The sequence below is a fragment of the Archocentrus centrarchus genome, chromosome 17 (assembly GCF_007364275.1).
Source record: "Archocentrus centrarchus isolate MPI-CPG fArcCen1 chromosome 17, fArcCen1, whole genome shotgun sequence".
Taxonomy (NCBI): Eukaryota; Metazoa; Chordata; class Actinopteri; order Cichliformes; family Cichlidae; genus Archocentrus; species Archocentrus centrarchus.
The window spans coordinates 25,502,186-25,526,827 of record NC_044362.1 but is presented as its reverse complement, the minus strand read 5'-3'; the positions used below and the strand labels follow the sequence as shown (position 1 = coordinate 25,526,827).

General features: G+C 39.7%; 1 protein-coding gene across 8 annotated transcripts in view; it reads right to left on the bottom strand.

Annotated features, from left to right (window-relative positions):
• epb41l3b (erythrocyte membrane protein band 4.1-like 3b) overlaps nucleotides 1–24,440 on the bottom strand; it is a 54,378-nt gene extending 29,938 nt beyond the window's left edge. For 7 of the 8 annotated variants that reach the window (XM_030751268.1, XM_030751261.1, XM_030751263.1 and 4 more), the window contains exons 1-3: nucleotides 13,718–13,835; nucleotides 6,050–6,234; nucleotides 1,718–1,861 (exon numbers count right to left, since the gene is read on the bottom strand). In XM_030751268.1, coding sequence (XP_030607128.1) covers nucleotides 1,718–1,861; nucleotides 6,050–6,223 — 318 coding nt within the window. In that variant the 5' untranslated portion in view covers nucleotides 6,224–6,234; nucleotides 13,718–13,835. Of the gene's footprint in view, nucleotides 1–1,717; nucleotides 1,862–6,049; nucleotides 6,235–13,717; nucleotides 13,836–24,248 lie in introns of those variants that run through there. The other variant, XM_030751262.1, reaches the window with a different exon arrangement.
• Nucleotides 24,441–24,642: the final 202 nt, after the last annotated feature.

Below are 24,642 nucleotides of genomic sequence, written 5' to 3'. Positions count from 1 at the left end.
CAACCAAGTCAGGCTCCATTTCTTCTCCTCCCAAAATATCCCATTTCCATATTTAATTTCCCTACATTATGATAAAAGCCACGCTGCTAGGATAGTGTGGGGTTGCGAGCTTCACATTTACAACACAAAGACACATGTTTCTCACTGATTGTTGGCTCTCATTTCCTCAAAGGGTTTATTTCTGGAGAGCAGATGAGCTTTGAAGTAAGAACTGAACATTTAAGAACCATTACATGAATATTTTTTTTTTCCCCTCAAGACTATGCTGAGAAGGTTTGGAGGAAAAAACGAAATCCCATAAAACACTGCTTCACAGAAGAGCTGTCAAAATAGCAGTTTTATTCTGTTAATACAAAATGCAGGGATGATAAAATTAGCACACAAATGAATTCTGGGTAAAGGAGAAGGCCACTGGCACAAATCATCAAATCATTCAGCTCTTTATCATTATATCAATGCAGAAAACATTAGTTTTACATTTTAATGCATTAAGTTAGGTTGCTACCCTCATTTGACTGTAATAATAATGCAGTGGAACACCAGTGGAATGGCACATGCTGCATCACACATTCATAGAAAAGTTAAGATGATTTTTCTTTGCAAAAGTGGTGGAACAGGGCTTATAAACAAGTTCTTATTGATAGAATAAATTCTTAAACTTTACAATTTCCCCCCCAAAACTGCAACTATAGGATCTTCTGTCACAGAAATACCTGAAAATAAAGTGATCTGGAAAGAGGTACAACACTTGATAGTTAAGCTCAATTTCCTAAACTGTACAGAAATATGATATAAAACAGCACTTATGTTGCTGCCATGGTGTAACTTGGTTTACCACAATAAACTGAACCTGTCAATCAAGGCTGTGGTATCACTGCTTTGAAAATGACCAATCACATTTGGGCCTTTCTTCCTTTAGGTTCTGACCTCCAAACTGTCACAAGTCACACTGATTCAAGCGAACAGAATTTAGCTTCGAGAGCAGAGCTGCCCACAGGAGCCTGAAGCTGCTGCAGGGCTCACCAAGCAGGCACACTCATGTGGGTGATGGCTTTGTTGAGCGCTTGGCTTCTGAGTTCTATCAGCATGGGTTGTTGATTTTACGCACGAGGAATTTAACTGCGCAAGTGGCAACGAACACCTGCGCCTGTGAAATGAAATTACTCGCTAATGGTTATGTTCAATATCAGGCGCCACTTCTGACACAAATATAATTTCATAGTGGTGCCCCCCCCCCTCCTAAATGATTTACTTTGGGGAACTTTGTGTCTTCACTCACAGTGAAGAGCTTTCACACTTACAGCATGTTAGCATGCGACTGTGAGTGTGTGTACGACTATTTGCCAGTGTGTGGTTGTGCACGCATGAAACGGACTGGCTTAAATGCTAGAAATCAGCTGATTCCAGCCCCTGGCCCATTGATCGATGCACCTGTACCCAAAATTCAATTTTAATAAAGCTGTAGTCATCATAACATAAACTGATGCAAATTTAACTCTTAATATATTTGTGTAAAGCAATCTGAAAAGTGTTATGCATTATCTATTTGCAGTGAAAACAATGCACATGTTAGTTTTCTGCCAAAGAGTGACATTTTTCCTTTAAGCACAAGTAGCGAGGAGGCTGATGGAAGGCTACATTATCAGCCTACATGCAGACCATTTAAAATTGCCACTACTCCACAATAAACTAAAAACAAATACTTGCAGTGACTCACCTCCACATTGAGTGTGTAGTCAGAGCCATCCAGCAGAGTGACTTTACACTGCATGATCTTCACCTTCTTGACTCCTCTCAAAGGAGATCTAGACAGACGACTGGTGGATGACCTGTGGGATACCAGATCCTCTTCCTGCTGCTCCTGACAGGAAGAGGAAAAAAATGTGCAATTTAAAAGGAATGGGAATAGTACATTTATAATAACAGTTTTCTTCATTTGGGATAGTGCGACATTGAATTTCTTTGTTAAAAGTAATGAGCTGTCTCAACTGTACCTTTATTTTACTGAATAATTGTCATGCTGATTGAGGACAAAAGCATTCACTTGTCTAAGTGTTCACCAGAAGACAAGTTTCCTTACCTAAATGACCGTTAAACATAAACCTAAAAATAGAAACTGGGACCCTGACTGAATGTAATCAGGTCCCACTGAGAGCAGCCAGAGGTGTACCGCCATTTTGTCTCAAGGAAAGAAAATCCAATTTTCCACTTCACTGAAAACAAAGCCTTTCCTGACTGACTTTAATGCTGAGAAAAAAAAAAAAGCCTTTAGCTCCAAGATATTTTTCCTTCTTACATACAGTGAATTTAATTCCCCCTTTTACTCTGATGACGAACATTTCTTATCTTGCTCTTCAAGCCATTTTCATTGCATTGTTCCTACAATATCTACTGCAGCTCATGTGGACCAATTCTCTCTGTGGACTCATTCTGATGGAGCATTTAACAATAGAAGAATAATAAGATTACTCTTAGAGGACACAAGAATTTAAGTGACTGGTTAGTAGATTTGATCAAGTTAAAATTTCCAGGAAATACAACAGGATACATTTCAACCATTTATGGGTGATTTATGGCTGGCACCACAGATGTACGAAATCACAGTTACATGTGCACCCTGCTGGAGAATGTGTCCCACAGGGAAGGCCCACACTGTTGTGTCAGACTGGTGTGATTTCCTCTCAGTCTTGCTCCTGGCAATTCACACAGTTCCGGCAATGACGGTGCATCATTGATCATCCTCAGTGCGGCAAAACAAGGGCTGCATAATGTAGCTACGTGAATTTTAAATAATCCTGGGATGGATCAGATAATGGGCAACGCTGCAAGGTATTCAAGGAAGTAGACCATTGAATAGATTCTTGAAATTTTTCCTATCCATACAGACCATCAACTGTAGTCTGAAAAGTGAAGCCAGTGGAGGCCTGCCATACACATGCATTTTCTCTAGTGGCCAGCAGGGAGCGACTCATCTGGATACATAAAGAAGTCGTATAAAAACCTTAAAGAAAACAATCCCACTTCTCACTTGACTTATTACCCCAGTAAATGCTTTCCTCATGACTTTATGGTACCAATTGCTAGTTTCAAGTCTTATTTAAATTTTCTAAATCATGGTCTTCTTTGGATAAAAAAGATGACAGAGCAGGAAGTGCTTTAGGATATGGCCGTGCTGTGATTGACAAGTCACTACCATATGAGCACGGAGTGTCCTCGGTTTCTCAGTAAGATCCACCCTCCCTTTCAGAACACATGCTGATGGTGTCCATGTTACGCCCAATAATCATTGTCCCAGGAGGACAAGCTAATAATCTGATTCCCTGTATTTTCATCTACTGCCATCATTAGGTCAAAATTTTTGGTTTATGACTAAATACCAATTCGTGAGTATAACTCAGGCCAGTGGGAATGTGATGCTAAATAGCTTTATAAAGACTGCACACACAATCAAATATTAGCATCTGAATAAAAGCAATGCTGTGCCCACATATATCCTAGAGCATAAAGTAAAGCCTGGCTATCATTCTATAGACATGCATAAAAGTGTTTAATGTAGATAAATGATATAAGCAACTTCAATGCAAAATATTGTACAAATCCTACTTTGTTAATGTGAAAAAAATTACATTTATTTTACCATTGTTGCACCACAATTCACTGCCTTGGACATCATTTATCCATCACCTCGCCCTGTGAGTGCTGCTCTCTCATTACAGCCCATTATGATTCACATGTAAGCTCATGCTCCATTTCTTCTTTTCATCAAAGGCACCATTTCAATACTTCTCTTTTCCATATCATGATAAGAACCTGCTGGGTGAGTGGGGTTTGTGAGCTTGAGCACGTTCAAGCGATTGTTACATGCTCCAACATGAGACATTAAGAAAACATGAGAAAATGTTTCTCTTTCAAGTAGTGAATTAGAGAAGAAGTAGGAATCTGCCTCACGCTGAACCGCTGTAGTTTAGAAGCACTGGAAATTCAATCTGAAGATCGATTAAATAGTGAGCCAGAAGGCCGTTTGGGCCTGAACCTGTAGACAAGCACTTAGTGCTCAGATAACATCAGCAGCTTTCCAGGCTTCGTCAGACATAACATGGATAGGCTACAGGACATAATATTATACTACCAGAGATCACTATTCTCTGGGTTTAGACTCTTCCAGGAGCGTTGTCAAAAATGTCAAAGATCATCTAAACATGTTCACGAGTCAAGGTGGTTTGCAATCTTTAGGACATCTTTTTAAAATACACTAAAACAAAGTCTGCATCACAGTTTGGATTCAGCTCAACAGGTTTTTCTCCACAGCTGCATGAAGTTACAATCATCATGACGATCAGTTGACATTAGAATGGGAAAATATGTAAAAACAGTCAGTCCAACAAATGACTGTCAATATACATCACTGCTAACAGACAATGGCAGATTTCTACTGTACTATGTTCACAAGTCATACTTGATGATAATTCAAGTTAGTGTCTGTTTCCAACCCTCTGCTTAGGGCTGGGTGATATATTGAGTTTTTTAGAAATATCAATATATCTTCATATGTGACATAAGATGAGACAATATCGTTTATATCTATATAGTCTATATCATGTTATAATCATGCTTGTAGATCCACCAGTTCATCTTTCTCTTCTCCCAATTTGTCTCTGCACAACTTCATACTGCCCCATCTCTCTCCCTTACTGCTTCATCTGTAAATCATGCAGGAAGCGACAGCATGGAAAAGTAAACAGACAAAACTATTGAAGAGGAGCTGGTCAGTAAAAAGAAAAACAATGCTCAATTATTTGGAGATGCTTCGGATTCAAAGTGTCAGATGAGCAGCAGAATAATGTATCCTGTGGAGAATGCCGCAAACAAGTCCCGACAAAAGGTTCGAGCACTAATCTTTCCCATCATGCTCATTGATGCTAATGCTAACGGCCATGTCTCTAGCTAACTGTTCTGTAGTCCTCAGCCTGCGCGACGGCACCTCAGCCAGGCACAGCTAGCTAGAATCGTGTTGACTGAAGGATGGAACTTTGTTCATTCAGTCTGTTTACATGTTTTGTTATTTGCAGAGTACTACATATACATGAGTACACACAGCAGGAAGCACTTTAGTGTCTACTTCACTGAAGACTGGTTTTTTTAAAGAATAAATCAGCCTTTTGCTATTTTTGCTCTGGATCTTTTCTGTTTACATTTTAATAGCACAGTTGTGAGTCTTTTGTTATGGAGGAAAAATAATTTATTTGCATTATTATTTAAATATGCCAATAGTTTATTTTTGAGCAATTTCTCATGTACACTTACAACTGAATGTTAATAAAAGTGCCTGTGTGACATTTGGGACATGTAGCTTTGACTGAGAAGTGCCTTTTTGTTTATACCTTTTGGGGAGAAAAAATATTGAGATATCATTTTTGGTCCATATCGCCCAGCCATACTAGATACAAGATAACAGGAAGGATGGTTGTGGCATTCTTCAAGAACTGTACTTTACAAGTTATCTAGAAAGCCTCTGAAAGAGGCAAATCACAAAGACAGCAAAACAAAACAAAAATCACCCCTCACCAAACTGCCTCAGTGTGTGTGGCCAATCACTGACAGTGAATATATCTGCTAAACTTTCCAGCTCTATTTGATATAAAGCTCAAAAAGAAAGCGTCCACAGTTGAAGGCTTCTTGATCTGTGTTTCTTCCCATTTCCCAACATATAAAAGCATGAAGTTCTGACTGGAAACCAAGTTTTCCTCGCAAACAAACACATCAGATTCAGGGTTGTAACCACCACGGAGGACCCTGAGGTCATGTCTTAACCCCCCACCCCCTCCGTGTTCATTTCCATTTTTCCCCCCTCACAAAGCCACAATTCATTCAGGAGAGGGATGAATGGTGTGTAATGTTTTGTCACATTCAAAAGGATCTATACAATGTTTTGCTGACAAAAGAATCATTCTTGATTAAAGCAGTATAAAATTAATGGTGGATGCGATGGATGGATGTTCCATTTCTAACAGAAGTGACAGTGGGTGGATGCAGTAATAAAGAGGCTGACCTGTTCTTTCCTGGCCGGGGTGCTGTGTCCAGCGGCGGCTGGAAGCTGCTCCACTTGGTTCTGCGGTGAGGCGGGTTCGGCTGCTGCTGATGTCGCTTTTGCTTTCCCCTTTTCTGTATCCTTGTTCTCCTGTGGCTGCTTGGCCTCCGAGTCGGCGCCTGATTCAGTTGTCATGGTAAATCACACTGGGGTGGAGGAAAATGGAGGGTAAAAGAGGAAAACTGGATGAGTCAGCTGACTTGTTATGAATTGATGCAGTGGTGCTTTTCAGGCCCATCTAATGATAAGCTCCCCTCTGATGCAAATGCAGAGATGTGGATATTGTTTGGCAGCAGAATAGGAATTAATGCAAGTGGCTTTGGGGCACTCAAGTCCCCTTTTCACTAATCACAGTAGTGTCAGCAGCTGACAATGGTAAGCACTTGGACTATGACGTCAACAAATTCTACATTATATCCATTTTCACATATGCTGGAAGGGTGGATTTAACTGGCTTAAATAATATTTATAGTTGTAACAAATACCCATATAAACAAGTAATTAACTTAACTTTTTTTACATAAACATTTTGGTTCTGAAATATCAGAAAACAGACCAAGGTGCGGGGTAATGTCTGAATATATTTGCCAATTACTTTTCAATTGCTATCGCCAACTGGCTAATCAAATATTTTATTAATCGCAGGTGTTTCACATTCTGGTAAAAGCATCTACAAATCATTTACATGTGTAAATTCAAAAAAAAAAAAAAAAAGATACCAAGGGGCAATTACCTCATTAATCTACTCATTGGATTATGCTAATTTGCTGATTAGGAGGACATTAAGTGACAAAATATAATAAATTGATGACTGAGTAATTGAAATAATTAATCAGATGGAAATGTCAAACATCTGAAGCTCTCCAGTGTGAAGCTGCACTATTTTTCCACAAGAAGAAAAACTTCATATCGCTTTATGCTTTCCAACTGTTGCTCAGACAACTTTGGGAATTTGAAAGATGTGTAATACTTTACATTTTCAAAATAATTCAGTGAGTCAACTAATTATTTTATTAGGATATTCTCATTATTTGCATATTTAATTATAAAGTGTACAAACACTGTAAACACAATACTTTTAATATCTTCAAACTCAAATTTATTGATTCCACAGAGGAAAAATAACTGAAAAGCAACACTTAACTGGAGAAAACAGAAAAACTGCATTTTTCTTATCTATAGTTATTTGAACAATTCAAAATAGCTGATTAAGTCTATGTTAAAGTACACGTCCTCAGTTTCTCGGTCGAATTTACACTCAGGAATCCAAAGTGTCTGAGCTGCACCAGTACGCGTTTTTCATAGCATGACCTTCTGCTTCTGTGAATAGCAGCATACCAGCGACAGATGCAGTCTCAAGAGCCTAAAACTGGGTAACGAGAGGAAATATCTAATGGCTAGTTTTGACAAACAAAGATGACAGATAGAGCAGCTCACACTGGAGGCCATCTGTGCTAACTGTACCCACAGGCTTTGACACTGGGGTGTGGGGTTTGGAAGGTGTGCGCGTGTGTGTGTGAGACAGCACACTGCGCCTCTGCTGCACAGAGTCTGGGTTTTGTAGTATGGATGCCTGTCATTCTGCTGCTGGCCTGCTTTTCACTGAGCTCTATTTATAGGGCCATGTTTACTGCGAGCATGGAAGATTCCGAGGAAGATCTCCGACTTCCAGCCGTGGCCACGGTCAGAAGCCTGTGGATCAACAAAACCGACGCTGCCTAGGGGTAATCCCCAAATATAATCAAATACTCATTTAAAAAAAATGGCAACATCTAAAAGGGTGACTGCAGTTCAAAAATTGAGCACATCAAACCGAGATAAAATCCACTGTGCTAACAGCCTTTTGGGGGCCAAGTTATAGTAAGAAATACGTCTCAGAAAACCTTCTCAAAGATTTTAATTTGGCCAACATGTCGTGACTACATGACCTCATACCTTTGTTGCGTTGTTAATCTTGCGCTCTTTTAACTTTGAAATGCTTCAAGCTCAACAGATCTGAAGGTTGTGTTGTCAACCTCATGATCCAAAGCCATTTGGTATAATCCACTAATTCTAATGCAGAATGATGCTTTACTTAAGCAGGCAATTGCTTTGTGAATGCCAGAGAATATTTCATCTTCGCTAATGAGCAGTAGACTTAAATCCTGATGGAACTGCTTCAAACTAGCAGTACAATATAATGCCAACGTAACCTTTGCCAAGTAAGAAAAAAAAAAAAAAAAAAACTTCACATCAGCATGTTGTTTGTTACTTAATGGATCAGAATGATGCTGACCTAAAGCAACAGTAATTCTGGATTAAAATGAGTCAAAACTATGCTTTTGGAAGAGTCAGGAGCATTCAAAGTGTTATAAGCTCCAAGGGTCACTGAATGCAACATGCTGATCTTCAGACCCTATAAAAAGGACTATAAAGATTACCTAATTTAGATTAAAAGCCTGAGCTGAAGCACTTTAAATAAAGGAATAAAATCACAAGGTCCAAATTCCAACCCCAACACACGTTTCCCAAGTGAAGACAAGCAATTTTAAAAGACCACTAAGCTGAATTCAAGCAAAAATCCTGTCAAAACATCTTTCGCTGCAACTTTGATTTGTCATGTGTGGCAGTGCTGAGGAGCGGATCACTGATCAGCTGACAGAAGATGGCTGCGTAGCTAACCTTTGCCTCTCTTAACCCTTTTTCTGAAAAAGGAACTATGGAAAGAGGGGTGGGACAGAACATCTTAGCACCATAGAAATGGAGGAAGAATACGTTCAGTCACTGGTGACAGGCACTCTTCACAGGGCAACACAACAGACTACACAGTAGTCTTGTGTGTGGCCCTCCACCATAGACTGGTACATAAATTATGCATTCAGAAGGAAACTCCTTTACTGACCTGGATTACTGTTAGTAACTGCCCAATATTGTACCAATGTAGCCTTATCATACTGAATATGAGTTTCAGCCAAAGTACTTAAAAAAAATATCACTGATATTTTTAAATGAATAAACATGCGATGTGTCACTCTGTTGCTGATTAATATTTCATAACTGAGATTCACCCTCTTTCGGGTCATGCAGTCATAATCAGCCAGTTTTTGGTAAAGATGAGGTTCAGCACCATTTTATCAAGCTCAAATCCTTTTGAAGCCCCTAAGTAAATCTTATGAGACTTACCTTTCAACAAGTATTTAAGGGCTATTTAAAGCCATAACTCTTTGTGCCTAATAATTTTTTCCTGGCTGAGAAAGCACTAGAATTACTGCTATTATATCTACCAATGTGGGTACCTGATCTAGAACAAGTTCCATGCAAAACAATCTGCAGCTTAGTCCCAAATTTTCTTTTCAGAAATTACATCTATGTCTCCAACAGAACGCTACATAATGTTTGGTTCTCTGTGGAATTGGGGCCTTACTGTATAAGAAGATAAGGTTTAATATGAGCTTTGTTGTCATCATAAATTGACAAATCTCTGCATTTTGTTGACTTAGGGACTGGCTCTAAAATAGAACCGGCTATTGTAAAAACAGGAAGTTTTAAAACATCTGTTTGTTCCCTCTGTAGATTCTGGAAATAATAAAATTAGCAGTCAGCACTTGAAAAAAAAAAAAGCACTATGCGTTAAAGATATAACCAAATTGACCTCTGAGATTTTCAGGTTTACAGTCAAACATAACCTGATGGAAAGCACATATACTCTCCTCGGTCACACCTTAAGATAAAAGCCAATACTCTCTGTGTTCTGACTTCTAAGGAAGGCCAAACAGAAACCACCCACCGAAGCATAAACATTAACACTACTTTATCATACTTCATTCTTCTGTGTCCCACAGTTAATAAAACCTGCTTTCTGTCACTGAACAAACCAAAAAGAATCCCACTGAGCTGCAATGGTTAGGTAGCACACTGCAGTCAATATTCACATCCACCCGAAAAGTAGCAGCTGAGGCTTATCAGTTTGTAGCTGCATAACATAATTGATCACCGACACTAAATACTGTACCACTGCCCATGCATTGCAGACCTCCATTTAAGGGCCATGTGTGATTGTAATGCACACTGCTGGAAACGGGCCTGTGCACATTAAGTTTCACGCACACACATGGGAGGATGAGGGACTGCCATCTGTGCTAAGCGCTATTAGCCAGAGTACACCACAGCTGGGCCCATCCCTGCCACCCCTGCCCCCACATTCATTACCCCTCGGGGACTAATGGAGGTTACATGGAGGGGAATAGCCTGCGCTGCTTGACACGTCAAGGCCCATCCCGAGCAGGCCAGCTGAATAAGATTGGACCGTTCTGCATGGCCGCAGGGCCAACAGCTGTCGCACACCCAAGCCCAGCAGCTGTAACAGGATATCATGTAGCTGGTCTGGACACTCAAATGGGGCACCTCTGCAGAGAGGTTACAGATCCCCAAAGTTTTAACAACTGCCCATGACTCCCACAAAACATTACTGACTTTTTGAAAGGCTAAAACTCGGGGGCTGTGAGATTTAGTAGATAAAATCAATTAAGTTTTGGTAAATAACTTATTTAAGTAATTAAAACATCATTATTTCAGGCTCCACCTCCTATTACCCTGCTAAAAAATATGAAAGGTTTTGGGGATTTATGCTGCTGTTCTGACATAAGACTTCTAAAGAAGATAGATAAAGGTCATATATAAATACCAGCTTAACAAATTCAATTACCAGATGAATCAAATGTTTTCTGGTCAGAGCCAAAAATGCTGTCCAGCATCATCCCAGAAGATTTCAGAGTTAATTAAAACAAGAGACACCTGAAAGGGCAGAGCTGCATTGGACATCAATCAAGGTGATAACAATGTAACAGAGGCATGAATGCCATTTCTATAAGAGAAGGAACTGTTTATCTAATTCAAGACTCACTATCAAAGTTTCTGGCAGGTAACCATAATGACAATACTAACAAGCTACAAGTTGCTAAAAGAAACTTTTCACAAAACTTGTGTTGGAAACCTGCCTTATAAGATTTACATATTACATAGCTTGGTGCAGATATTACACAACCCAGATCTGTTTTATACCACACTGGGTTTAGCCAGAATGTTCTCCTGCTTTGGTGCAGGCCAAACTGAGTACGTCAACAGTTCCAACAATGCAAAACGTGGGTTTGATTTGAAGAGCCAGCAAAGACATTCCAAAACCCACTCTCCACAACAGGTCCCTACAAGACAAGAAAAATCTTGTAAAATTTTGATGTCTTATGGCTTTAGTGTATACACTCAGTTGCCAGTTTACCATTTAAGAGTACAAGTCATTCAAATGATTCCCACAAGGGTCCTCTGAGTCTCTTGACATCTGAAACAAAATGGTATTTGCACATTTGATTATACAATTTAGTAACTGTTTCAGGTGTCACACCCAGTCCTCATGTCAATTTGTCATGTCCAAAAGTCATTTGTTTGAACCGTCACAAACCAAGCTGTCACTTGAGACCTCAATAGCAGAAATTGGGGAAGGCAGACTGGTCACATGAAGGTGACTCCAAGCAGGGAGCATTTTTGCTGAGGAGGACATAAATCCTGTCAGTTTGCTGCGTTTACATTCTTAGCATTACTGTCTCTAGCAGTGAGGCCTTTGAGGATTCAACAGGCAACCCAGCTACCTTAATGTTATCACACTTTGACTGTGGACGCTGTGTGACACAATCATCGTGGGACTGTTGGCATGTAGTTGCTTAAGGCCAAGGATGGTTTCTGTGAAAGGGTAACATAAACATTAACAATCTGTCTGAAAGGATTTGCTGTGAGTTAGTCGCTCTCGATTGGGTTGTCTGCCTTCGTTGACAAAGGAGAAAACCTCTGTTAATGTAAAAGATTAGAACTAAGTCTTTGTATATTGATGAGATGTTAAGAACTTCTTATACTGTGGCTGAGACTGACCAGAGGGGATTAAGCATGTTAGATTTACTGATTGCTAATCTCCCGATTTAATTACTAATAATGCCTGCTGGTATGAATACCAAAGGGTTAAAATAAGCCTCTCTTTTATCCCTTTTACCTTGTTTACTATGTGAATTCTGAGGCACAATTACAAGTTATTCTTTTGGATTAGTTTTATGCTCACTGGGAAACGCTCAAACCAAGCCCCAGAATCTCAAACATGAAAAATACTGACGCAATACTGATGCATTCACGTCAAGCACAGTCACTACTCAATGAAATGGCATTGTGTCTACAGGAACTTATTCCCTATTCTACAACCTAATTCAATTTGATGAGCTGTTACAGATAAAAACACCAACGATCATCAACCATTACAATAATGTCTGAGTGAGCTTGCAGAGCCATTATCTACACAAAAATATGTATATTTTTGTGTAATAATCAGTACATCAATCAAGAGATTAATGTGATTATTCTTCCAATATTTATGTCACAAACTCCTGATGTTGAAAGTGACATAATCAAGTTGTCAATCTGTCTAGACACATTTACATTATATATACACACACACAGGGCTGGTCAAATAACAAAACAGTGACATTTTGAAGTATAAATATAAATGTTTCTTGTTCATCTTTGTAATCTTTAACATTAATTTTACTCTTTGTATCACAGCTATTGAGGACACAGGCTCTTATTATGCAGCATATGAGACAAATCATGGTTTAAATGTATAAGTACAGGCCAGACATGATTCAACAATATATGGGCTTCCTCATATGAATCAGTGGTGTCAGCAGTTTATGTTAAGTGGGATAAAAAAAGACAGCTTCCTCCATAGTGGCTGTGCAAACTAAAGCTATGAACAGAGGTGCAGCCTCAGTAAATGAATCCCTGTATACAAGGCCCACAATGTTTCTGCCTCTCAATGCTACTGCAACAGCAGCTTACTGTGCATCTTAATTAAATTGTCAAGTCAGACTCCAGCCATTGCATACTGTGGTTGCAAGGATGTAAGGATGCTAAAAGAGGATCGGACCGTGTCATCCAGCCCCTAACCACGCCTACCGCACTGCAGATCAAAAACATCGAGGTACGTCGTCTTAACCTCGGATAATCTGACAGTTTTAATCCATAAATTGTCTGCAAATTGAAACAGTGTCAGCCAGTGACTCAGCGCTCTCCTTCACTGATGTAAAAACAAGGGGATTAAAGGTCGGACAAGCATCTGTATCATCTCCTTTCACCAATTTCACACACTTTCTGGCCCCGAAACTTGAGCACGTTAGCCTGCTTCACCTCAATCGGTGTGCTTCTTTGAAATATCCGTGCAAACCTTGACTCTTAGCTTCAGAATAACCGCCGCTGTTCAATCGGCAAAAAGCAACATTTTTGCTACAGTGTTACGCACCGAATGGCTACAACGTGAAACCACAGCGGGATAAAACAAAACAAAACAAACAAACAAAAAAAAAAAACATACGACCCACGTTTCTCACTCGGTTAGCCACGTCCACTCGACTTTTTTTCGCCTGAGTGGATACAGTAAAACTGTATTCTAATGTTAATTATGTCATCTGCCGTGGCTGCTGTGGACCCGCGATCAAAAATGTGGCACGAGAAGAAATATGACAAAGAACTGTATAAGCCGCGAAGACTACATCTTTTCTAAGGGAGCCTCGGTGTAATATCAGAAAAGAGAAGCAGTGAAGAAAAGAGGTTTATTACCAGACACACCGCCCTCGTGCAGCTGCTTATACGAGTTGCATTCGTAGTGGGCTTCTGTTTCCTGACAGTGTTGCTACTCTGCTGCAGTTCCCCTCTTCACCAGCCTATCAAACTCCACTATGCAGCCGAGAGTAGAATTGTGGGATATCAGGACAGCCGGGGTATTATTTTAGCAGCACCCTCCTCCAAATACACGCGCGCGCACGCATATGCACGCGCACAGCAGGGCAATTAATGGCACGAGGTTTGCCGCTTTAGTGACGGACAGCAGTTTGAGCCATCTCTATTTAAGGGCATGAGATTAAATTAATGCCAATCAGTGGTGGAATGTTACAAAGAAAGGAAGATGTGCTCATGTGATTGTGCAGTTTTGAGGCGTTTTTTTGAGTCATTCTACAGTTGGGAGAACAATTTGAAAATAATCCATGCACAAAATACTAAAACACACAGGTGTTGTTCAAATTTTACTTGTGCTGAAATAAAATGTAAACCTAGTTACTGAAAAAGTATTTAAGATATTTAAAACACAAAATAGTTCTTTGGGAAATTCCACTCCAATCACAAAAAAGTCACTTTTCCCTTGTACTAACTTCTTGATAACAAACTGCATGTCAAATATAACAAATAAAATGAGTTATAAATATACTTTTGCCTCTTGACAAATTGTTAAGCTATTTTGTTTTTTTTTTAAATGTACACCCTTTGACTGGTACTGTATTTTATAGCGCAGTAATTATGAACAGCAAGTTTTGCCCCACAACATATGTGCAGCCCTGTTACTGAAACCTGTTAAAAGGAAGAGACAAAATAGTGTGATGACATGAAAAAGAAGAAGTGACATGATCTGAAACCATGAGTCGATTAATGGCTGAACTGATGACTTGGAGTTTTTCTTCATCAGCCAACTCACTGTTTCTAGCAAAAATGATGGAGCCTCCTATACCACCCAGAATTTGCTGCCTTTATTTACCTTATATGTCAGCTTACATGTCAACAGTTTTAGACAATAAATTCATATACACAGGAAAAACAGTCCACCAATATTGGCATCTGTGTACATATATCATCTGATATGTGCCAAATCAAAATTTGGTGGTGTAAAGCGATGTCTTGCATGTTAGATTGCCAGCTAAAGAGCTGGAGAGTCAAACTGATGATATAGTGATATCAGAATGTTTTCATTCCACAAAAACAGGATTGGCCACAAAAATCCAACATAGGTCACACTCCAAGAATTACGAATATAAAAAAATACCACTAAACAGCCATGTGCTATTTCATGGAAAACTGACATTTCATGTAGCTTTTCTTCCCAGAGTATTTTTTTTGTATTTTGGAGGAGGAAGAAGCTTAGTTCAACCGTGCAACTTTAATTGTGTTTCATGGGAAAACAATGTACCTTTTTACTTCCTGGTGTTTATGTAGCAGCTACAGTTACTTTGCAGATTAATATTTCAATTCAGTTTTAGTTATATAACGCCAACAACAGTCACCTCAAGGCGCTTTATATTGTAGGGTAAAGACCCTACAGTGCACGCTTGACATGTAAAAGCAGTGGCAGGCTTTAAGAAATATGCTACAGATTAAAATAGTCAACACCATAAAAAGAAGCTGAATTTGACCATCCGCAAATGACTGCATCAGTATCAGTTTTCCAGAAATATAACACTGACAGGAACCGCACAACAAGCACTTCCACTTTTTACATTTAAAGTACATTTTTCCTTTAATAGTTCTGAACAATGTGGGGCATTTACTCTGTGGTATACTGGCTATTTTACTACTTCTGTCGCAGAGCTGAAGCTATACAATCCCCTGCTGACTGTATGCACTGTACCATCCACCCTCAGCTGAAAAACTAAGGCACAATGAAACAAGGAAATTATGAGCATGCGAGCACAGCAACGCAAACACGCATCTGCAGCGCTCTCCCAGGCACACACATTGGTTTGTGCACATTCACAAATACAGCCATAAAAGCAAGTTTTTAATTAAAGTCCGGGTTGTTCCCTCTGGGGATTTGCGGGTTTTGCCTCCCGCCTGCACTGGGAGCTTGACCCAACTTCATCACCCACTTGACTTTTATTTCATCAAATTGCTTTCATGCTGGATGCCCACACTTACAATACGCTACGCAATTATAAACACGAAATCATGAACACTGGGGCTTATGAGAACCTTCTGCTGAATTCACACATAAATAGTGACAGTGACATAGTGGGCATGCTTTCCAGATAGTAGAATAATACATAGGGCAGCTCTTATGTACAGAAACAAGGCAGCTGCTTCTTCATTCAGTTACTTGCTTAATATAGCACAATTCACAAAACAAAAAAACTATTTTTATTTTTTACAGTGTCACTCATGTTACATAGTAAAGTGGTTTCGCTAGAGCTTAACAATACATGTAACCAAATATTCCTGCAACCCTCCATTCAGGAGGGAGAAAGATTAGCCAAGGGAGGTTTTCAAAATGATCTCAGTGTGATAACTTATAGAGCTGTCATCCTAAGTATTAAAGTGATTTGTCTCTTAACCACAAAAAGTATAAGGATTTGTTTTTACACACACCCTTACTTCGCTGTAATGTCACATAAAATATTACAGGGAAGGGCTTTTACCTCCCCCATTCATGTCTTGTTTGTAAATCAGAGATTATTGTAATGAGAACCACAGCTTACGCTTCCAAAACAAATTGTTGTGCACATTACCACAATGAGGCTGTCTGAGAAAGCATACTGCACAAGAGGCTATAACAACCAGCTACAATGTCTTTTTTCAGTCCAGCCAAACAATGGTTATCTACATTTAGAGCAGGTGGAGTCGGGCGCAGTATGACCCGAGTGATCGTCTCAGACATTGCTCATCAAGGCCTGTCTAGCCAGCGGGTGGTGACGGTGTGACTTTATGCAATAAAATACAGGATGAGGGCTTGCATATTAGCTTGTCCCCACAGGAAATATCAGTGCACATATAGTTTTATAGTTAAAAATGCATTAAAATGCAATTTAGTTTGGTCAGCCAATAACAAATCAAAACGGTTGAATCATGCATGTGTTAAGCTGCTTAACAGAGACAAAGAGACTGTACTTAACTATTGGTAATGAAAGACAAATGAAAAAATATCATGCCAGGACAGAGGATTAAATGAGCTATAGTAGGAAAAAAATACTAACAGGCTAACCAACTTCAGACTAAAAAAACAAAACAAAAATCTCCCTCCTTCATATTTGAAGGTAAGAAGTAACTTAAAGATATTTTGGGCAGTTCTATAATGAAGCTATTACAGTCTGTACTAACCTGATGCCAGTGATATTGGTGGCTTATCCCTTTAATGCCCCAACAGGTGATTTTTTTTTTTTTTTGGCTACTCCAGGTGTACCTAATGAAATGGCCACCGAGTGTATAGAGTAAGTCTGTCCTAATCTTTTAAGTCTGGCTAGAATTACTTTGATTTTGTCAGTCTGGAAAAGAAAAAAAAATGAGCTGGTAGCCCAACAACGTTTCACAGAGTGGAACAATGTGTATTTTCAGTGACGTTTGTACACTTTTCACAGTTGTCTGATTTAATGCTTCATAAAAAACAGCCAGTTTTGAGTTACTGTTTTAATTCATTTGAAAATCCAAAATAAATTCCAAGAAAAGTCTGTCTAGATTAGAAGGTACGAGGTACACAACAGTACCTAAAACCACACACTTTTCTGTTTTTTGGTTGCACATGTCATAAAACAGGTAGTGCACGTCGCCCTTCCTCAAAGAAAATGCGGTTATTGCTGACCAGCTACATTTTCTGGCCAGTGCAGTCAAAAAAGCAGACATCTCCTGTAAATATCTGTTACAGTCCTTGTTAGTTATAAAATGCTGATGACTGTACTTATTAAAAATGCTCCACTGTGAGAACTGATGCGTTAAGATCACACAGCTGCTGTTTTCACAGTGACTTTGTATAAAACAGAAAGAATGGACAATACAGCTACAATAAATTCTATCAATAAATGCAGTAATAAAGTTTCAGGCATTGACTGCTATAAAAATATCTTGTGCTCCGACTTTCGATCTTCTCTGCACATATAATTACTCACAGATAAGTGAGTGCACATCTATGAGTCTTCCAAGCCTCTAGAGCAGCCCTTGGTCAGCAAAAATGATTAATACCACGCAAGACAGGCAACATGTGATCTGTGGACTCGACTTAGCTTATGTGGCTGCTTAACTCTTCACTTCTTTCTGCTGTGCACAGACACCAAGTTCCTGTGCAGTTCGTCTGCTCAGAGCCCTGACCTTGAACCTAGTTTGCATTCATTTATCTTAGAAAAGGTAACGCTACAAGCCCTAGCTTCACACAGTAAAACCTATGTATAAATATGTCTATATGCTCAGTCTCTATAATCAGTAACCTTATGAACTTCATTGCAGAAATCCAATTTACACTACTGTGGTCAGAACAAGCAAGCTGGCACTTCATCAATGCATAATTAAGTTGAGGCATGTCCCTTACAAAACCTGGCAAATCACCCGTGTGATCCAATTACAAAAAGAAAAAAAAAAGAAACTCTAGGCCAACATTCCCAGCAAATCCCAGGGTCTGGGGGAAAATAATTGCTATTCTAAAATGGTTCTTTTGCCAAACACAGGATCTCTTTTCATTTTGCCTGTTGGGCCTTCATACCCTAACCTGAGTCATTCTGATAATGAAGGCATTTTTAATGAGTGCGCTCTCTGGCTAAAGTTTTAATTTAAAACAGTTCCAGTTATCCAATCTATGAATGTATTTCTGACAGTCGAGACTTTATGACTTTATTTAGCTGTGGATGTAAATTACACTTTGAACCGAGTGCTCAAACTGAACGGGATCCAACTCTGCTCTGAACTTCACCTCTAGCCAGTCACAGCTCCCATCCCCTGCTGCCCAGCTCTACTCGGCTGTAAATGCCTTCACTGCCAGAGGGCTGCGGGTCAGCAAGCACACAATGGAAATTAGAGTCTGATTTGGACACCCCACACTGGGCCAAAGCTCCCAAATCAACCCCCCATTTTGAGCACACCCGCATCACACTACACCTCCTATTAGAAAACTGCCTGTTTTCAACTACGGTTGAAGCCGAGGGCACAGATTAAAGCTGCAGATTAAAGAGAAAAAAAAAATGAAGTAACAGTAAGATGCTTGCTTGCATGCAGGAAGCACATCTTATCTTGAGGAATCATAAATGTGGGCTGTACTTCTAACCTTTGGATTTCATGATTTTTGCCCATCGAGCAATTATTAGTGAGGAACTACTTGAGTAAGGGAGGGACAGCACGCGCGTGGCACGTGGCTGAGTTACGTGGGCTTCTTTGCTTTCTTGTTGAGGGTTCGATGAGATTGATCCAAAGCTTGATTCTTTTTGAGGACTATAAAGCTAACACCGCTACCTGTTTATCATAGCTTAGCACAAAGGCTGGAAACAAGAGGAAAGGGCTCGCCTCTTCTCAAAGTATTCCCCCACCCTTTTTTTTTTTTTCTATCTCACAGAAGGACTCAAGGAAATAGTCTAAAACATTCCTCTTATAAACCCACAGCACAGGCTGTTTCTTTCAATCTTAGCTTTCTGCACCAATTAAACAAGATATCCTGTTCTAATTGTTGAGCTTCAGAGGTGCACAGCCAGGTTAGCTTCCCCCGCCCCCACATTCCAGCCTTTATGCTATATTAAGCTAAGCTCATTGACTTCTAATGGCAGCTTCATAATTACTGCAGTTAGATTAAATTTCACATCTAACTCTCAGAAAGAAGGCAAATCAGGGTGTCTGCCTTTCATATAAGTAAAATTTAGCCCATCAGTGTATAGTGATCATTGATCAATATTTTACATGTAATAACAACAAGTGTTGAAGATCCCCCTTCAAAGTATGACTGTGGACAAGACTGGTTTTGATTATGTTCCTCCTTAACATGTTTGTTTTTTTTTCATGAATTGGTATCCATAGAAAACTCTAAAAAGGAAGCTTTTTGTTTTCTTGCAGCTATGTGCCAAGTCCGTACTCAAAACAGTTCCTCGCTAATTATTGCTTGATGGGCAAAATCATGAATTCCAAAGGTTAGAAGTACAGCCCACATTCATGAACGTGGCTGTTGAGCCCTTATTTTAAAATCTACTGCATGTAAAATATTCTACCCAATAAACCACAATACTATTTAATTCTCTGATGAAAACTAATGGCAGTACAACAGAGCTCTCTGGTGACAAGCAAAAGTCCTGAGGTCAAGTTGAAGCAGTGACCTCTTTGCTCCCTGTGACTGTCAAGGTGCCATCACGCAGACCACAGCTTTATAAGGCAAAGAAAGCTCCAGACCGCTCTCAAGTGATCGGGCATGCTGGGAGATAACAATATTCCCAATAAGCTTATCAATCCTACTCCAACAAGATTGAGTCATATGTTTTATCTCCTCCAGCTTCAGAAGACAACAGCACTGCACTCACATGTCGGGTTCAACTCGCTTCAACAGACTGAACTAGACCGAAGGCATGAAGTCTGTGATTAACGCTGATAACACTTTGCAATCTAAACTATAAATGGACTGGTACTTCTGTAGCACTTTTCTACCCAATTGAGCATTTAAAGTGGTTTTTACTACAGGGCTCATTCACCCAATCACACACACATTCACACAAGCACTTTTATCTAAAATATACACACACACACACACACACACACACACACACACACACACACACACACACACACATACACACACATACACACACACACACACACACGCATAGGGAGTGACTGGTGATTCCGTATCTTCCCCAAGGATACTTTGACGTGTAGACTGAAGGAGCCAGCGATCAAACACTGACCTTCCAATAAGCAGATTATCCTCCTGATTCATAGCCACCTCTTGTTCATCCATCTATTTTGTACTATAAGTCAGTTTTATACATTTTGTTGTGTCTGACAATTCAGAAGTTTCTCTAAGACAGCAAAAATTGATTTGAAATATTGAGTCTGGAATAACAGCACAACAACATTCAAAAGGATATACCGCTTTCCAAGAAGACAATGTAATACGACTGGTTAAAATTCAGGATGTTCACTTTAGGAAAGCTGTGGCTTTAATGTAATAACTCTCGTGGCTTAGCCATTTCATTCCAATTAAAGTGTGCGGACAATACTCCAACCTTTGAATTCCTTATCTCTGAATCGTGATAACGGCAGAGGTTTGCTGACTGTTTCTTTTAACCTTTAACCCCTCACTTCTGAGTCACACACTTGGCCCTTCCACGGCTTTTAATCTGTCACACAAATACAGCAGTGCGATGAGTCACAGCAACAAAGAGCAGCAGGTAAAAATAAAGTATTCTCCTGCAGTACAAAGCTAGTGCTATTGATCATGTACTAAATTCTTAAGATGAATAGGCATAGATAGTATTTATCACCTGCAGCATTAGATCAAAACAACAGGAGGAAATCTCTTGTGTAGCTCTTAAAGCCTTAGATGTCTGACATGAATGACTCTTCGTTTATACCACAATGAAAAGATTCGGTCTGGTTTTGCCTGCATTTAGTATAGAGGTGACTAATTGAAAATAAGAAATAAAATTACATTTAATTCAATTTCTCAAAAGGACATAGGGGATCTCTGACAGACTGAAAATTTCATAATCTATGCATATTTTAATACATATGCAGCCTTGGAGGATGTGTCAGAATTTGGAATTTCCCAGCTGCTTGCCTATAATTACAACCTTCCTGTGTTCCACTGGTCCAACTTGGGAAAAAAAACCAACAAGAAACACGGACAACCAAAACATTTAAATAGCCTTTTCCCATGTTTCAGCCATGTCACATAATTCACAGCATCTAAGACAATATTTTACTAGGTAATCTGTAAGTGAAGCTTTCCATTTTCAAGTTACAGTGTGCTTTTTCCCCAGAGGGAGCTCCCAGCTCACAGTGGAAGAACAGCATCTTGGAAAACTCTTGTTTGGAGTGGAATTCATCCTTTAAACAGGTCGTGGAAAACTTACCCCCCTAATAGTTTTATTAGATTTGACATGATTGAATTTTTCTATGTGGTGATCTTCTCAAAGAACACTGACTGAAACAAACCTACAAATTCCTGGTAACGAAGCGAGATTTTGTGGATTAAACTTTTCATAAATGATACTTATCTTACATGCTCTGAGTATTTAAACTGGCTATATTATTATCATAACAATGTATCAAATGAAAACAGTGCATCTATGACAGGGATGCCTTTACCAAAGAACCCAAAGAGTACTATCAGCTAAAGTTCCCTGAGACTTTATTTAGCTTTGTTGAATGCAGACTGTTTACCTATCCTGACAGCAATGTTAGTGTTTTTCTTGGCTTTCAGCAGCTTTGTACAGCATTGGGTGCTATCTGCTGCTAGACATAGAAATGAATACACCTTCAGTAGTTGGTACGGACCAAAAATAGAGCTAAAAGAAGTTAAACAGGCTTTACATCCTCCGTTTGGCTAGGAGCAAGAACAAGTGTACATTATACTCAGTTGTGTACATAGACACCTGCAAACATCATATACGAGTAGTAGTTCCTGTTACGCTTTTTTCCATTTCCACTTGAAGTCTGCCTGAAGGGCACGTGTGTAGATTATAATCAAATGTCTACACAGTTATGACAAATTGGCAGGTGCACAAACGTCTGCAAGGAGCCTTGTTCTTAGTCTGATGACAAATTTTATGTCAGTCAGACACTCAGATATTTGTGGACACAGTTGCGTAAATGATCCACTGTAACTGCTGGCTGTGTAAAGCAGTTGTTAGCTAACAAGTTCAAAAAAGACAATATGTTAATTTTAAAGTTCAATGACCAAAAACTGTGCTACTCAAGTCTAAAAAAATAAATAAAAATAAATCCATCCATCCATCTTCTTCCACTTATCCTTTTCAGGGTCGCAGGGGGAGGCTGGAGCCTAACCCAGCTGTCGTAGGGTGAGAGGTGGGGTACACCCTGTACAGGACACTAGCCTGTCGCAGGGCTAACACAGAGAGACAGACAACCATTCACACTCACATTCACACCTGTGGGCAATTTAGAATCACCAATTAACCTAATCCCACAACAGAAAATAAATAAGTAAGTAAAATAAAATATTTCAGCTGGCTTTAAAAAAAAAACAGCTGAATTATGTGTTTAGTCTTCTTTGTGGGAATGCGCTACATTTGGTCCAAGCTCTCCTTACAAACAACTGTAATTTATCAAAGACAAATGCAAAATGACAAAACACTACCTCCTCTGCATTTTGCACACTTCAAGCCAGCTCATGAGGACAATAAATGTCACGTCTCAGCAAAATGCTACCACAGAAAGCAGCCACCAGCAAATAAACATGACGAGTCCCACGGACTTTGGACAGTGTTATCTGCCCGGTTCAGTACCTTCATCATTCAACCACATAAAAGTGGTGAAATTACTCAAGTGCAAATGGTCAGGTGGCACTATAAAATGCACTGCCCCATCTTAAAATATATATCTCTAAAACATTAAATATCAAATAAGACTCAATTGCAGCCATAAGTACCTCCCTGTTAATATACCATGAGATAAAGGTGCAGTTCAGATATAAAAGAGAATATTAAAGAGACTATTAAAACAGAAAGGTCTTCCTTCTTTGATTCATTCACATTTCTATTTCAAGGAAAGGAAACGCATGCTGTGACAACTTCCCTATTCTGAATAGTCTGCCTGTGCCCAGCAAACCTTTAATCAGGTGTGTGTGTGTGTGTGTGTGTGTGTGTGTGTCAGCGTGCATGTCAAAGAAAAGAAGAAGTGCTTTCTCAGCAGTTATGAGAAGAAATCAGTTAGGAAACCGCTTGAGAAAAATGCTGATGAGGAGATTATAGACTTGCCAATATGACAGAACACATTCAGCACATTTTAAGACTGAAGTCAAAAGTGTCACGGAGAAAGTTGAATTATCGTGGGATTTGCTTTGTATTTGTATCATCGGGCAAAGCTGAGGAAGAAATGGATTTGCCTTGTTTTCCCTTTTAAACAGCTGTTCCACGAAGTTTCGCAACACTCTGACGCGTTAGATTTTCAAATAAAGCGAGGAAAAGTAGCGATCCCTTCTGTTTGACACATAGTTCAGAACTATAAAGTCTGAGGAGGTTGGCACTTGAAGCGTATTTGGTTTTAAACCCAAATTACTCTCTGTGCTTGCCTTTTTTTTGTGTGTGTCACACTTTTGTCCACGAATACTCACCATTTGAAACGTTACAGGTCGCAGCCGGGAAAGCAGCAGGTCACATTGCGGTGGAAAGTCCGGTGATTGCAACGGAAAAAAAAAAAAAAAAAAAAACACATGAACAATAAAACATTACCGAGTGGACACACGTTAATGCCACACAACCAGATTAACCCGTTCTAAAATGTTAACAACCACTTGTGACATCTTAATGCTGCCCTAATTACGCAAAACGACTTAGTTTACTCACACTCTTCTGGCGAGCCTGTTTTCAGCACACAAACTTAACAGTGTAAACACAAGCGAGCACTCTACCTGCGTGTTCAGAGAGGAGACACAAACTCCCCCAAACGCCAGCTGTGATCCAGGGAGCGCTACCGAAGAGCAGGAATCCCGACGTGGGTCTCGTCCGGGTGACAAGGATCACACACCTGTGGGCGCCAGCTTTGGCAAACCTTCCCGGAGACGAAGCCAGCTAACCCCGCCCCTCTTGTCTTTAAAAAAAAAAAAAAAAAAACGGCCCCCGTGGTGCGCTTAAACGGGCACACACCCACGACTCAGTCAGCATAGACCCAGTGCCCCCTGCTGGTCGCTTTTTTGATAACACTTCTTTTTGAACATCACATGACCACTAGATGGCCACGTTAGGCTGAGTTGCGTTCTCTCGTGCGTTTTTATCTGAAACTTTGGGAATTGTTAACAACATCTA